Genomic DNA, 15,621 nt, shown 5'->3' on the forward strand with positions numbered 1-15,621 from the left:
GCCGATGGATTCAACCCGTGTGGGAATATGAATAGTACTTATAGTACATAGCTTGTCATTTGATCACATACAATCTCCCTCCATGGATGTGCATGAAAAGGTCTTCTTTCATGCTATCATTATTGATTCTCAGTCCAACCTCACTTGGGAACGATATAGACGTGTACTTACAACCCCCAGTAGAAGAACTAAAGGAGTTATGGGATGTTGGAGTAGAAACGTTTGATGTGTCTTCCAAAAAATCATTCTAAATGCATGCTGCATTATTATGGACCATAAATGATTTTCCTGCATATGGTGATATCTCGGGTTAAAGTACTAAAGGTGCTCTTGCATATCCCCCTTGTAACTATGATAGTCAGTCTCGTTGGTTAAGATATGAAATGAAATTTAGTTACATTGGACATAGGCGATTCTTGAATAGTGATCATACATTCCGTAAGTAAAAAAATTCATTTAATGGGCATGTTGATACGAGATTAGCTCCTACTACAATATCCGGAGGGGAAATCATGTTACAAACGGATGTTGTATCCAATCATGTGTTTAGGAAGAAAATAGTCAATTTGCCCAATAAAAGAAAAAGAAGGGAGGAAGCCTTAACTGTGGAAGAAGAGAAGTATATTTTTCACCTTACCTTATTAGGAGCACTATGTGTTGTATCACAATCTTGACGTGATGCATATTGAAAAGAATGTAGTCAATAATATAATCAGCATATTGTTGAACTTGGATGGCAAGACAAATGATAAATGGAAGGCACGTCAAGACTTAAAAGGATATGGGTATAAAAAGTGAACTATACTTGGAAAATTTTGGGAATGATCAGACACATATGCCACATGCCTGCTACCATATGAATGCTAGTGAAAATGATGGTTTTCTACAAGTTTTGAAGGATGTAAGAGTGTCAGATGGATATTCTTCAAACATCTCACGTTGCGTTAAACTCAAAGAACGCAAGATTAGTGGAATGAAGAGCCATGATAATCACATCTTATGCAGCGACTTTTTAAGATAGCAATACATGGATCTTTGCCCCCTGAAGTGAGTAGGCATTTAATTGACTTATCTTGTTTCTTTAAGGAGATATATTCCAAAGTACTGAATGTGGAGGAACTTAGGGCTTTTGAGAAGAGAATTGCAATGACATTGTGTGAATTATAAAGGATATTCCCTCCCTCTTTCTTTTCAGTGATGGTACATCTAGTTGTGCATTTGGCTAGCGAAGCCAAAGTTGCTGGTCTAGTACATTATTGTTGGATGTATCCTATAAAGAGGTAACACATATAGTAACTTGGTGTATTTGGTTTTATTTAACTTATCAATTTCCCGTTGTTGATCTTGGATTTTCCAATAGGTACATGTCAAGACTTAAGTCTTACGTGCGTAATAAAACTTATCCAGAAGGCTCTATTTCAGAAGAGTATATAGCAAAGGAATGCTTAGCAGTTTGCGCATGCTATTTTAAATCTGTTGAAATTGCATTCAATCGGTCTGTAAAAAATGTCGAGAAATCTATGGGAGCGGTGGTGAGCATTACACTAGATTCAAATTCATGGATCCAAGTATATTGTTATGTACTATTCAATTGTGAAGAAATCATCCCATTTCACGAGTAAGTAATATGTCATTGCGTATCCTTTCATGGCATTCAAATACAATACTCTAACTTAACACTAACACGTTTGTTTACATAGTGTACACAGTGGAGATCAAGGCTAATTTCCATTTTCATGTAAGCGATGATGTTATTCAAAAGCAGCACATGGAGAAATTCTACAGCTGGTTTAGGAACTATATAAATAAAGCATATATATAAAATTTTATTGTCTATAATAGGTAATGTCAATGTTTATAAATAAAACTTGGCTGTAACACTTTAGATAGCATACTTAAAATAAATGCCATTGTCTATAATTGGTGATATTAATGAATGCATCTGAGAAAAAGAAACATTCTGATAAAGTCATATGGCTTGCTCGATTTCTAGATAATGAAGCAAAACAATTCAAACGTTATGTTATAAATGGTTTGAAGTTTCGCACCAAAGACTCTGAGGCAACTAGGAAAACTCAAAACAGTGGAGTTTATGTTGTTACTGAAGGTGGTGTTACTTATTATGGTGTACTAATCGATATTATTGAGGTGAACTACTCTGACGAGCATCGATATGTACTATTCAAATGTCAAAGGGTTGACTTTATGAGCGGGAGAGGATGCAAAAAAGATGAGTTTGGATTTCCCTTTGCCAATTTTTCACGATTGATACACACAGGTGATCGATTGATTGACGAACCTTATGTATTAGCATCTCAAGCTTTACAAGTGTTTTATGTGGAAGATATGAGACATAAAGATTGGGTAGTGGTGGTCAAAACAAAACCTAAGGAGGTGTTTGATGTAGGTATTAATGCTTCACGTGATGATGATGTGGGTACCTATCTTGAGAATGTCCCTTATAACATAACTATTGACGATGCATGTGATGATGCAAATGATAGCCATGCTTGGGCTTGAGTTAATGAAGAAGGAACCATTTATGATATACCATTGATTAGTGAGGATGAATTGCTTGAACAAGAATTATGATAAAAAACTTTTGTTATCACTCATTATATTTTGCCTTAATGATTAGAGTTTCAAAACCTCTCTCTAGTTAATTTCTTCCCCTTAAAATCATATCTCAATGTTTGTGTTTTTTCTTAAAGAATTCATTATGTTCTAATAGAATTATTTGAGATTTGACTGTGTTAAGATTGGACTAATTGTTTGTATTGTTGGTGCATGTCAACTATTACATGATTGGCTTCCATGGTTTGCTTCTCCCTTGGTTGCTTCCATCGTTTGCTTCTCTCACTAGGTCCTGTCAGACTCGACAAGGTATTACACTCTTTTAATATCCCAAAATGCCTAACCAAACATACCATTTATAGTAAGTGTGTGCATGCTCGCTCGGGTGCATACTTTTTTTTAATATTCATTTATAATGTAAGGAATTTTGAAATTTGCAATTATTTTTCTAAGGTAATGAACAATATGCTTAGTTTTGTCCATGTGATTTGAAATTAAGCATATTGCTTCTTCTCTAAGCTATGACTTTGCTCATACGTGTATGCATGATGGGTTGGAATGGCATTTGTATAAGGTAGTGAAGATTAAAGGGCATTTTTTTTGTCAGTGAAGATTAAAGGGTATTTTTTGTTTTGTTTTGGTTTTTTGTTTTTTGGTTTTTTTTTTTTAGGTCTACTTTTGCATTTTTTGAGTTCAGAAGGTTACCAAACCAGTAAAGACTATGTAACTTAATAATAGAAATATAGATAAGATGCTGAAGTGCATGTTAATGTTATTGAATCATGGATATTAATTGATAGAGAGGCATTGGGGACATACCCTTTTTTCCCTGTTGATTGCAAAGGTTTTGATATAGTTAAAATACTTAATTGTGTGTCAATGTTATTGCTATGTTTTCAATTTTAATTGATAGAAGTGTTTGTAACTTGCCTTTTTTTCCCTTTTCATTACTAAGCTTTTATTTGGACTATTTAGTTCTGCCAAAGGGTAAAATTTTGATTTGCTTTCTAGTTGATGGTTTCAGATGCTCGTTGATGATATTGGAGACATGACAATTACTGATGATGGTGTTACAATACTAAAGATGTTAGAAGTTGAGCACCCTACTGTGAAGGTGGATAAACAGTCTCATCTTGCTCATACTTTGTTTTATAGCTGCGGGGTTGCTATAATTTTTTGATGGCTTTTTGTGTACAAAGAAGTAAATTTGAACAATCGCATTTTTTGGAAGTGTTGAAGGATTTTTTTTTAAATACTTTGGAACTTTGATTGTGGCATTAGTTTGGAACTTTGATGATGGTTATAGACAATGTTATGTATTTGATAATATATTTCTATGTTAATATAATGTTAGTTTGGTTATCTAGTTACATTTGTGGTATTGTCTTAGTGGAGCTAAAATTATTACAGGTTATTTGTAATAGATATGTGGTTTTAGAACCTAGGAGAGAGAGAGAGAGAGAGAGAGAGAGAGAGAGAGAGAGAAAACTATAGCGGCGGCAAAAACCGCTGCTTAAGGACTAAAATTATAATATAATTGAAGACCTATAGTGGCGTTTATAGCTCGCCACTAAAGCTTCACACATATAGCGGCGGGCATAACTACCGCTAAAAGGTGTATAGGGCCTGTTGTTTAATAAGCCCTTTAGTGGCATTTATTGCCCGTTGCTAAAAGGTCACTTGACCCAAATGGTAATCTCATATGGTAGTGGATTTCGGCCCACTGCAATAGACCAAAACCACTGCTAAATGACAAATCTATTGTGACACTTTTTGTTACCGCCGCAATAGATCTATAGCGGCATCGCAACAGTTGCAGAAAGAATCGCCGCAATAGCACCCGCTGCTAAAGGTCAAATGTACCTTTAGCAGTGCTTTTTTGTGCTTTAGCAACGGTTTTGGCCCGCCGCAATAGTACAGATTTCTTGTAGTTAATACCCCACGGCATGGATTCCAACTTGACCCATTCTTAGCCCTCCGTGAATTGTAATGACCATATTTTCCTCTCAAAAAATGCTAAAACTATTACATTTTTACTATATAAATCTTATTAACTAAGGTACTGTATCATTGAATTTGATTGAAAGGGAAGATGATTTAAAACGTGAAAAAATTAGGTAAAACATAAAATTTTGGAATCATTTTATACGTGTTGTATATTAACTTTCTTGTATTCAATCACATGATTATATTGACCAATAAAGAAACCATAGAAAATTTTATTTACCATAAAAAAAAAAAAAAAAAAAAAAAAAAAAAAAAAAAACTTACTTTTGTGATGCATTGGGTAGTATAGTCACAATTAAAATAGTTAAATTTAGTAGAGAACTTTAAGGTATATGACTTTGAGAAACAATTACCTAAATATGTGATTGCCACAAATTGTATCAAATATTAGGGGTGGCAATTCATGTTAGTGTGTCAGGTTCATGTCATGTCGAACCATGCGCATTCAACTATATGGGTTGACCTAAACCTAATCTGTTTAATAAACGTGTCAAAAATTATCAACTCTAGCACAACCTATTTAATAAATAAGTTGACCCGACATGACACATTTAACCTATTTAATTAACAAGTCATGTAAAGACCAATACAAATTGTTAGGACATATGTGATTCACGTGTTAGAAACATATGTCACTATTTTATATAATTGGCTAATCCTTTGACAAAACGCACTTTACTTGTATTTGGATAGATCTAGGATGTGTTTAATACTTCAAGAAACTGTGTTTTAAGATCAAGTGTTAAAGTCATGCAAGTCTGTCCAAGATTCAAGCTGAAGAAGTGCTGTTCATTAAAGCTCGACAGCTATCTATCTATCGAGACCTGTAGAGCTGTTCAGCTCCGTGGCTCGATAGCAGCTTGATAGATAGGGTATCTGTCAAGGTTTATGAAAAACAGAATTCCAGTTCTGTTTTGACTCTAATTCGTGATTATGTGTTTGAGCCTTCTTTTCTCACAACCCTAAACATATAAAAGGATTATTTTAAGGGCTGTCAAAGTGTTCATAAGTTGCACAAGTGTTGAGCAAAGTTTATTCAAGCAAATTGTGACCGGAGATAGAATTTGCCCTAGTTCATCTTTCTTGTGAAGAAATTGCTATGTTTGTGCACCGTAGGGTTTTGTGACCAAACATCTTCTTGATCTTCATTGTTGGAATGAACTAAAGAATTTTGCAGCCAACAACCTTCTTTAGTTGGTGATTGAAGTCGCATACTGGGATCCGTGTAATAGGTTAGTCACATACTTGGGAATCGTGCATCAAAAGAAGAAATTGTCACTACAGAACAAGTCTAATTGGGTATTGGGGTAAGAGTTCAACTGTAGGTTAGTATAAGGTATTGGGATTCCTTTACTTGCAACCGTTTGTTGTGATAATAATGGAATTTCGGGAGTGGTGACCTTAAAATCACCCGGTGGGGTTTTTGCCGTGTTGGTTTTCCCCATTCGTAAAGAAATCACCGTGTCAAATTTATTTTCCGCTGCATACTTAGTTTATTGGTGATTTGTTTGTACTACCACGCGTTTGCATGTTAATTAACTTAATTAAATTAATTGGTTAATTCTCTTAGTTAAATTAATTGGTTAATTCATCACAAGGGGTCAATTCGTTTTTGGATGATCACAAATGACCCAATTAATAACCTATTTAATTAATAGATCATATCTAATTTGACTATAATATCATGTTATCAATTTCTATATATCTAAAATTAAAATACAATTACAACCATAATTGTAGTAATAAACATATAATTACAACTATAAATTAAGCAATAATAACAAAAGTTAATACCCTTATAAGCTAAACATGTCAGACGGGTTCGTATGTTGAACACGAATAAGACTCGTTTATTAAACAGGTCAACCGTGACAACTCAAATATGACTCGAACTCATTTAACCTTAACCCATAACTTGTTTGTAACACGTTTGTCATGTTGGATTCACGTATTAGATTTTGCAACCTTTATCAAATATCAAATGCTTCTTCTTATTAGTAAACATCTTCAGGACAAGACAACGTAAGTCATGGAACAACAAACTTCTTTATTGGTTATAGATTCATAGCTATTAATACATATAGTTTTGAAGCCAATACAAGTGTTTACTAAAATTAAGCTAACAATTAGGGAACGGAACACCACTGGTGTTGGAAACCTTTCTAGTGTTGGGAGAGTTGATATACTACCTGAGGTTTGGATCTTTGAGATACCCACAAAGGCATGGCCACTGTTCCCTCACCTTGTGACGGCACAAGCTTGAGGGCGGTGTTGAGGTCGTGATAGCAGGAATGCACACATTCATCTCCAAAGGACTGCATGTCTTAGCCTTTGTTAGGTGTGCTTCGATTAAAAGAACCAACAAGAGTGCCACCACCTTGATACAAAGAGCTAGGAAGTACCGACGCGGCTTGGAGGGTGCCGCATCGAAGTTCGACATGGCTGCCCGCGCGTTGATGCTGCGTCTGAGTTTTTTTTTTTTTCCTAATTCGTGTTGATTCGGCTCCAACCCATGCTGATTTGCACCGAATCAGATCGTATCAGCTGAATATCGGTGTGTTTTGGCTGGAAAAAGGAAACTGGCCTATAAGAAGAAGAAGAAAAAAAAAAAAAACTTAAACCAAAAATACCGATGGATATTGATACAAGGTAGCCACTCTCATCGTCACAAGATACTGGTGGCCTTAACCCTTTCTTCTTCTTCTTCTTCCTCCCTTTTTTTTTTTTGATAAGTTTTGTTTTTTTATTTTATTTTATAGTAAAACGATAGGATAAGTTTTGTTAAATGTGAGGCTTTATTTTGATTTTTTACGCCTCTCTGACCAAACACGTGAGCCACGTCTTCCCTTTTTTTGTTTTTTGTTTTTTAATCGGAAGTCACACCTATTTTAATACCTACCACATATATCCTTTATTTTGTTTTTGGGCTAACCAAATATGTGAGCCACTAAGCCTCATCTTTTTTTTCCTTTTTCTTTTTTTTTTTTTTAAATTTTGGGAAGCCTCATCTATTTTAATACCTCTGTCAATAATTCAAGTGTCAAAAACTTTTGTGTACTTATTACTATCTATCTATCTATTTATTTATATTATTATTATTATTATTATTATTATATGAGTTTTCTATTATTATTATTATATAAAAAAAGCATGCTTAGCAATATATAAAATATATATAAAAATATTTTAAATAATTTTTTAATTGCCGCACCCGTACCCTATTTTTCAAAAATTACTGAGTCTCGCACCCGCACCCGTACCCACACCTGAATCTGGAAACACACTCGTGCTTCATAGACAAAGAGCTGCAGAAGGCATTTTCTTCATCTTCAGATTCTTCAAACACACACATAGTCACACCCACAGAGAATATGGTGTATTTGGGCTGAGATTTGTTGACCTTTTATGGATGGTCTCATGGTCCTAATGGTGAGTTGAAGGGTTATGGAATCAACGGGTCATACTAGACATTTAAGCGTGACCCACCACCACCATTTTGGTATAAAAAGTCTCTCTTGCTAAAGTTGAAGAGATTTTACAAAAAATAATCATTTAGGTTTTGACCAAAAACATAATGGAAATACAGCCATTAGGCATTTTTATCCAATCGTGTTCAACAAGCAATGCTAAATACATGATATTTTTCGCAGTAAATTTCACAATGAGTGAATTATTAAATCTTTATTAATCATATGACTCCCCACTTAAAACGACTTTATTAAGTAATATTCACAACTTGCCGCCTTAGCGATTATGACATTTTTATTTTTTAAATGTGACTATTTTCATAATGGTTGAATTATTAAGTTGTTATTAATCATATGGCTGCACACTTAAAACAACTTTATTAGGTACTATTCACAACTTGTCGCCTTAGTGATTGTGATTTTTTTTTTTTTTTTTTTTTAATGTGGCTATATTAGTATTTAATTAGTCAAATAATTTTTTCCCGTTTGAGAACCCACTTTGAACCATTGACCCCTAGTTTGTAAGACTAGTAGCATTAGAGCCAGCTCTAGCCTTACTTGAGTTAGGTAACTACCTAAGGTCCTTAAATGCAAGCGGGCCCTAAATTAAACCAATCAAGATAGCTCTTTGATTCATTAATAAATAAATAGTTATGTAAAATCAACTATAGTAATTAAACTCCAAATTTTAGATATTAAGGGTGTGTTTGTTTGGAGGTGAAATAAGGTGGGTGGAAAACTTTGAAGAGAAATGAGAAAAAAACCTTTTTTGGAGTGTGTTTGGTTGGGTGGGAAGGAAGGAAAATAAATGGTGGAGCCTAGATATTTTTTTCCTGGACCAACCAAAAATTTTTCTTTCCAAAATGGAGAAAAAACTTAAGGGAGAAAATAAGACTGCTTAACGGACAAAAATGCCCTTATGCACTTGCACATGAGCTTTGTTTGTACATTGCTCTTCTTCACCTTTTTTTTTTCCTTCCTCCTAGATGTTGCCTCCTCTTGTTCTTTATTTTATTTATTTATTTAAGTGTATGTTGTTCATATTCTTTTCTTTCTTTTCTTTTTCTTTTTATTTCTTTTGTGTTTTTTTTTTTTTTTTGGTTGTTTGTCACTTTTTTTGTTTTAATTGGGCATTATTTTTAACAAGGGTACATGAGTAAATTTATACAAACTCGTTGTTTCCATCCCTCCACTTTTTCACTCCCAACCAAACAAAAATGAGGGAAATTAAAATTTTTTCTATCCTCCCACTTTTCCATCTTCCCACCATTTTCTATCCTCCCACTTTTCCACCCCTCCAACCAAACAAACCCTAAATAAGCTTAAAAAATCATCAAAGAAAAAAAACAAAAGGAAAGAAAACCCGATCGTAGGAGTAATAAATTACACCATAAAAATTAACAAAGATATAATATAAAAAGAAGAAAGGTTAATTCTCAAAAAGTTTCCTTATTCCCAGACGATGAAATCTCTCTCAACAAGACAAAACATAAAAATCCAAAAACAAAAAAAAAATAAAAAAAAATGAAGCTCAAACCCTTTTTCTTTTTCTTTTTTTTTTGTTCACATCACTGGAAAAAAAATTTTTTTTTTTTTTTTTTTTTAATCTTTCTTTGTATTTGTGCTGCTCATTGGTGTCAGCCTCTTCATTCTAACCGTTGCCTTTCAGGTATGAGATTTGCCTCGAAAAATTCTTTCAAACCTATTTGTTTCTTTCTAATATGTGTTTTCTAGTTGCTAGCTTCTAACTTTCTATACTATTGTTACTTGTTACAATACATTACTTATACTTTTACATGTGGTGGGATTGTACCACTTTACTCGGTCCACCCCCTTCTCTGCATGTACCACCAGATATATGACCCCCATCCCTTCGAGATCGAAATTATACAATTCTTATGGTAGACCACGTCACTTGTCTATCATTCCGATAAAAGATTTCAATCTGTTTAAAATTGCTGAATTAGTTTATGATAAATAAATAAAAATTTAAAAAAAAAAAAAAAACTTCCTTGTTAAACTAACTCAACAATTTTAAACAAGTAAAAGTCTTTTAGTAGAATGGTAAACAACTGTCGTGATTTACCATGAAAACCGTATAATTTCTCCACGAGATCCTGTCTTCTTCTTTTTTATTTTTTAAATTCAAGTAAAATGTGTGGCTGAAAAGGCAAGTAACATAGACTTGTCACCGAGTGGGATATTAAAGTGGTTGGATTTATATGTGAATTTCCAAGGTAGCATTGTTGAAGGCTCAAAGGTCCTTGGTCCCATGGGTTTAATGGGCCAACCCGGCCCTATATGGGTGGATAGCAACCACAAACAATTAATTATTGAAAAGATTGCTTACAAAAAAGTAAAATGTGTGGCTCAATGTTTATTCCTTATGTCATTTCTTTTTTCTTTTTTGCTTTTTTAAATAATAAGATACCCAATTGTTTTGTTGATTCATGTATATGATATACCATTTTCCATTTTTTAACCCCAAAAAAAAAAGTTTCGAGAAAAAGAAAGTATCAAATAAATATATAATAAACTACTATTAAATAAATTTTAATATGAAAAATATAATATGATTATAATTTCCTAGTATTTGGTTTTTTTAATAGTGTTGTTGCTTTTAGATGCACTATTTTATTCTATTTTTTAATCCCACATTCTAATTTATTACATGATGAAATAAATATGTTTTTATTGTTTTTATTTATGTAATTCATGGTTAAGTAGAGTTAAAATATATAAAAATATTAGATTCTTTTTTAAATGAATGTATAGCTTATTGAATTTCATTAACAGTACTTGTTATAGTTGTTTTTGTAGAAAGAAGTTTTTTCAAATTAAAATTGATAAAATCATATCTAAAATCGACAATGTCAAAAGAAAGATTAAGTTGATTAGTCATATTATATATTGAGAAAAGAAATGTTAGACAAACTTGAATACAAAAATTTAATAAGTAATTTTACACCTAAGAAAAGCGTGAAGAATAGATTTTAAGGGTCTGTTTGGATATAACTTATTTTGCTGAAACTTAAAACTGAAAACTGAAAACACTGTAACAAAATAATTTATAAATGTGTGAATAGTACCGTGGGACCAATTTTTAATGAAAAAGTGGATAAAAAGTGTAATTTGTGGGTCCGTGAACAGTGTATATGTGCACTGTTCACTGCAGAAAGTCAACAATTGCGGTTACTGTTCATTGAACAGTAACCGCAATACTCCAAATGAAAACGCGTGAAAAAAAAAAAAAAAAAAAAAAAAACAGAAACGCAACTCAACGTAGTATAAGTCCAACCCAAACACACACTAAGTGTGTGTATTAAAAAAAAATTTAAAAATATAAAAAAACCTCATTTTAATCTTCTCCTTAGGCCCCAAACTCCATAGAGCCACGTACTCCTGACTAGCATGACAGTGATTACCAACTGCTATCAGTTTTTATGTTATGTGACAGTATTTTGTGGCTTCCCTCTCGTAGCATGGGTATCACATGTTATGAAATAGAGGTCTCACAAGATACCACCTGTAAGCCCCTAACTATTACCAATCGATCCAAGGTCAGCTTGATATAATTTGAGGCGACAATATTAAGTGGACACTTGTTTAGATTTAAAATCTGGTTAAATTTTTTTATTTAAAATCCATTGTTCTTATTTTTTAACATGAACTAGTTTAACCTATGTAAATAAATGTACATAAATTTAAATTTAAAATATAGGATTGAGTAATTAAACTCTAGGGTTTTCAACTCTTTTAGTCAAACATAGAAAAAACTATCATTTCATTTTATTTTTCTTAAATTTTGTAATTCTAGATTTGAATGGAACTTTTATCGGACTGAAATAAGAATTTTTAGATTGTATGTCATGAGTGCTTTAATTAATGTTATTATGAAATAGTATTTGCGTAGAATTGATTTTTTGTTATAATTATTATACTTTATGTGATTACAGAATATAAAAATTAATTTGTTAATCATTTTGTATTATATTCTATAAATGTTTCGTTTTTCTAATGTTCACTTCTTTTTAATTTGCCTTGTATAACTCATTTTTTTTAGGAGTACGTAGAGGATATGTTCATAAAAATATATAACAAAGTAAATCTATATAGTAAAAGTTTTTTTTCATTTTATTTTTATCTTTTTTTTCTTACTATTTTTCATTTATCTTGTAGTGTTTAGGATATACGAATGCATACTATTTTTTTCCTAAAATAAGTGCTATGATTTCATAATTAAAAATTTTGGGATATGTTCTACCTTTGTCATTAAGAAAAGAAAAACGTATTTTATGTAATTTTTTTATTATATTAATATTTCTCTTAAATTCTTCTGTATATGTTAAGGCAATTAAAATTTTTGGGACATTTTCTACCTTTTTCATTTAAAAAAAATGTTTTTATTTAATTTTTGTTATTATAATATTTCTCTTATATTATACTGTATATGTTAAGGCATATCAAAGCAACATAACTTAGCCACTTAGGCCTCTTGAAAGAAAAATTGGATCCACCTGTGATTATCGCTTTAGCATGGAGCTGTGAAGATCTTATGAATATATTTCTTATTGGTTTATTTAGTTAAAATTTTAAAATATTATTTTATATTAAGTGATGTATTTCTTATTAGCTTATTAGTTCATTTTTCTTAAATATTATTGTATATAAGTGATGATAAATTAAAAATTTTTTGTTGAATATATCAAAAGTTTGTAACAATATATATGCTTTTTTGTATGTGTATATTTAAAATTGTTTATAAATTTTTCTAGTGTCTCAAAAAAAATTAGAAAAAAGAATCAATTCAAAACACTACTTGCGTTTTAAAAACTATAATGAGAAGTAAATGAATAGGAAGGGGCAAGGGATAATTGTGAGTAATTTTACAAGATCAAATTATCACGTGGAATCCCGTGGGTTGACAAACCTTGAAACCCATCAATCCTTGTGGGAATTTTATTTTTATTTTTATTTTTTTGGGGGTTGGGGGGGGGGGGGGGGTGAGGATTGGGTACCCATGGGATGAGATCCCAAAGAAACATTCAGGAACAAAATGGAACCAAATAGTAAGTATAACTGGTAGATATATATATATATATATATATATATATATATATTTTTTAATGAGAAAACTGGTAGATATTTTTGCTTCAATACAAGATGGGAAAAGTAGGAAAATGACTAGTCTGTTAGACTTATTCTGGATTTCTTGAAAAATTCTTAGATTCTTTTGAAATACAGAGAAGTTGTGTTCACTCTTTTATTCTTTTAAAATACAGAGAAATTGTATTCACTCCTTTCACATTTATGATAAACCCAACCATGAATATGAGATGAGAAAGTATTATTCTCCGTACTTTAAAAATACTTAAGAATTACTTAGATTTTTTAGTTTCTTAAATTACTTTGAAATATTCTCAGAAACACATTGAAGATGCCACCCACTAGCAATCCCCCAAAAAAAAGAATACCGCATTTATGATGTGGTCAACTTAATCAATATCATGTCCATGGTGCTCATAGAGCATTTATTAATAGACTATTTTTGTAAAAAATTTATACTAATTTATGAGAAATATAAAAAATCGTAATAAAAATCATTTGATTTTTTTCTTTTTTCATAGGAAGTTTATAAAAATATTTCCTAAGCCTGTGGACGCGAACTAATCTAGGAAGATATTTATTTTACCTAGACAATAATCTGTCTCTCTTCCTAATTTCTTTTCTCTCACTTCTCAGTTCTCACCCCTTTTGTCACTTATTAGTTCAGATTTTTTCCTTTCACTCCCTGCCCACTCTACCGGCCCTTCCTTCCCACGTGTCGACCTCTATCACTCTGACATGTCCATTTTGAAAGTCAAAGTCGTGACTCGTGATAACATTCTGACACTGAAGCAGCCTGCTGCAATTATTGAGCTCATTCACCCGAATTCCGATCGATATTAGTCTTGCAAATTGCAATGGTGCTCCTTCGCAACATCAGCATTTAGATTTTAGTGTGCTTAAGGTTTGTGGTTTAATCATATATATATATATATATATATATATATTTTTTTTTTGGGGGGGTGGGGTGGGGGGGTATGAAGAATTGTGGTTAATCATTGATTGGAAAGGAAATGGAGAAAAGGGGAACCAATTAATTCTCGTCTCCAAGAACAAATGCTTTGAATATTTCTGAAGCGGTGAAACCAGACGTATTGATAAATTAAAATATTATATGTTATAATCACACTCATACCCATAACAGAGAGAGAGAGCATAGGATAAAATTCATTATAGTACAAAGTTTATTCATTGAATATATTTTACTAGTACTTGTGAACAACATTCACATTATTCATCATTGATTTTTACCACGAGAATTACTCCCACAGGATATGGATATTTCCAGTACAATCACTTTAAAGATGCATAATAATTATAACCTAACAACTAGGGAAGGGAACACCACAAGTACTAGCGACCTTTCTGGCACCAGGAGAGTTAACATACTGCCTGAGATTTGGATCTTTGAGGTACCCACAAAGGCATGGCCTCTGCTCCCTCAGCTTGGTGCAACAAGTGCTAGATGGTGGTGCTGAAGATGTGATGGCCGCTATGCATGAACTCAGCTGCAAGGGACTGCATGTCACTGCCTTTGCCATCAGTGGTGCTTCAAATAGAAGCATGGCTACCACAGCCACTGCACAGAGTACAACATATGAAGCTTTCTTCATCCTTAACATTTTTACACTAGCTATGAAGAGAGAGAGAGAGAGAGAGAGAGAGAGAGAAGATAGGCTACGGTACATGGGTATTGGTTAAGGCCTCCCCTGCAATTTATAGAAGCAGTAAGTAACAGAGATCTACCGCTTGAATGGTTTAGGGTCCGTTTGGCTGGGGAGTAAAAAAATTGGAGGATGGAAAATTATGGAAGGATAAAAAAGTGGGAGGATTGTAAATATTTAGTTTTCCCTATTGTGTGTTTGGTTGGAGGAGTGGAAAAATGGGAGGGTGAAAAACTTTTTTGTTTGATTGAAGAGAAAAAGAAAATGATGGAAAATATAATTTATATAAATTAACTATTATACCCTTGTTACATAATAGATAAGAAATAAATTTATTTGTACTCATTAAATAATATAAAATTTACCACATCATATTTATTATTATTATAATGTACATATAAATTTAATTGGGTAAAGGATTTTGTAACCATAAAAAAGGTGGTTAGCAAATTTACACTACATTCAGTCCACATTCAAGTCACATTGAAAAAAAAAAAAAAAAAAAAAAAAAAAAAAAGAAGAGAACTTGGACTACTGGATGTTAGTGAAGGTAAGATGAGAAGAGGCAAAAAAGTGATAAGGATGATTTGTGGGCAAAAAGTCATCAGATGGAGTAGGTGAAAGGGTCATCAAGTCATGAATGAGAGTAGGTGGGAGAAGGTATTTGTGTAATAGTGCTGTGAAAGCAATTTTCTTCTCAGATTTTCCTCCCGATTTGGGAGGAAAAAAAATGTGGGCCCGGAAAAGAAAATTTTCTCTCAGGTTTTCTCTCCTTCCTAAACAAGACACGGTTCTGAAAAGTC

General features: G+C 32.4%; 1 protein-coding gene across 1 annotated transcript; it reads right to left on the minus strand.

Annotated features, from left to right (window-relative positions):
* Positions 1 to 14,324: 14,324 nt before the first annotated feature.
* Positions 14,325 to 14,839, minus strand: LOC115977985 (non-specific lipid-transfer protein 2-like). Its single transcript, XM_031100016.1, has one exon. It carries the CDS (start codon positions 14,774 to 14,776, stop codon positions 14,477 to 14,479), a length of 300 nt encoding a protein of 99 aa, XP_030955876.1. The 5' UTR covers positions 14,777 to 14,839; the 3' UTR covers positions 14,325 to 14,476.
* Positions 14,840 to 15,621: the final 782 nt, after the last annotated feature.

Source organism: Quercus lobata, chromosome 2, assembly GCF_001633185.2.
Source record: "Quercus lobata isolate SW786 chromosome 2, ValleyOak3.0 Primary Assembly, whole genome shotgun sequence".
Taxonomy (NCBI): domain Eukaryota; kingdom Viridiplantae; phylum Streptophyta; class Magnoliopsida; order Fagales; family Fagaceae; genus Quercus; species Quercus lobata.

Coding starts and splice junctions, on each gene's coding strand:
- LOC115977985 (XM_031100016.1), bottom strand. CDS start 14,776: ATGTTAAGGATGAAGAAAGCTTCATATGTTGTACTCTGTGCAGTGGCT.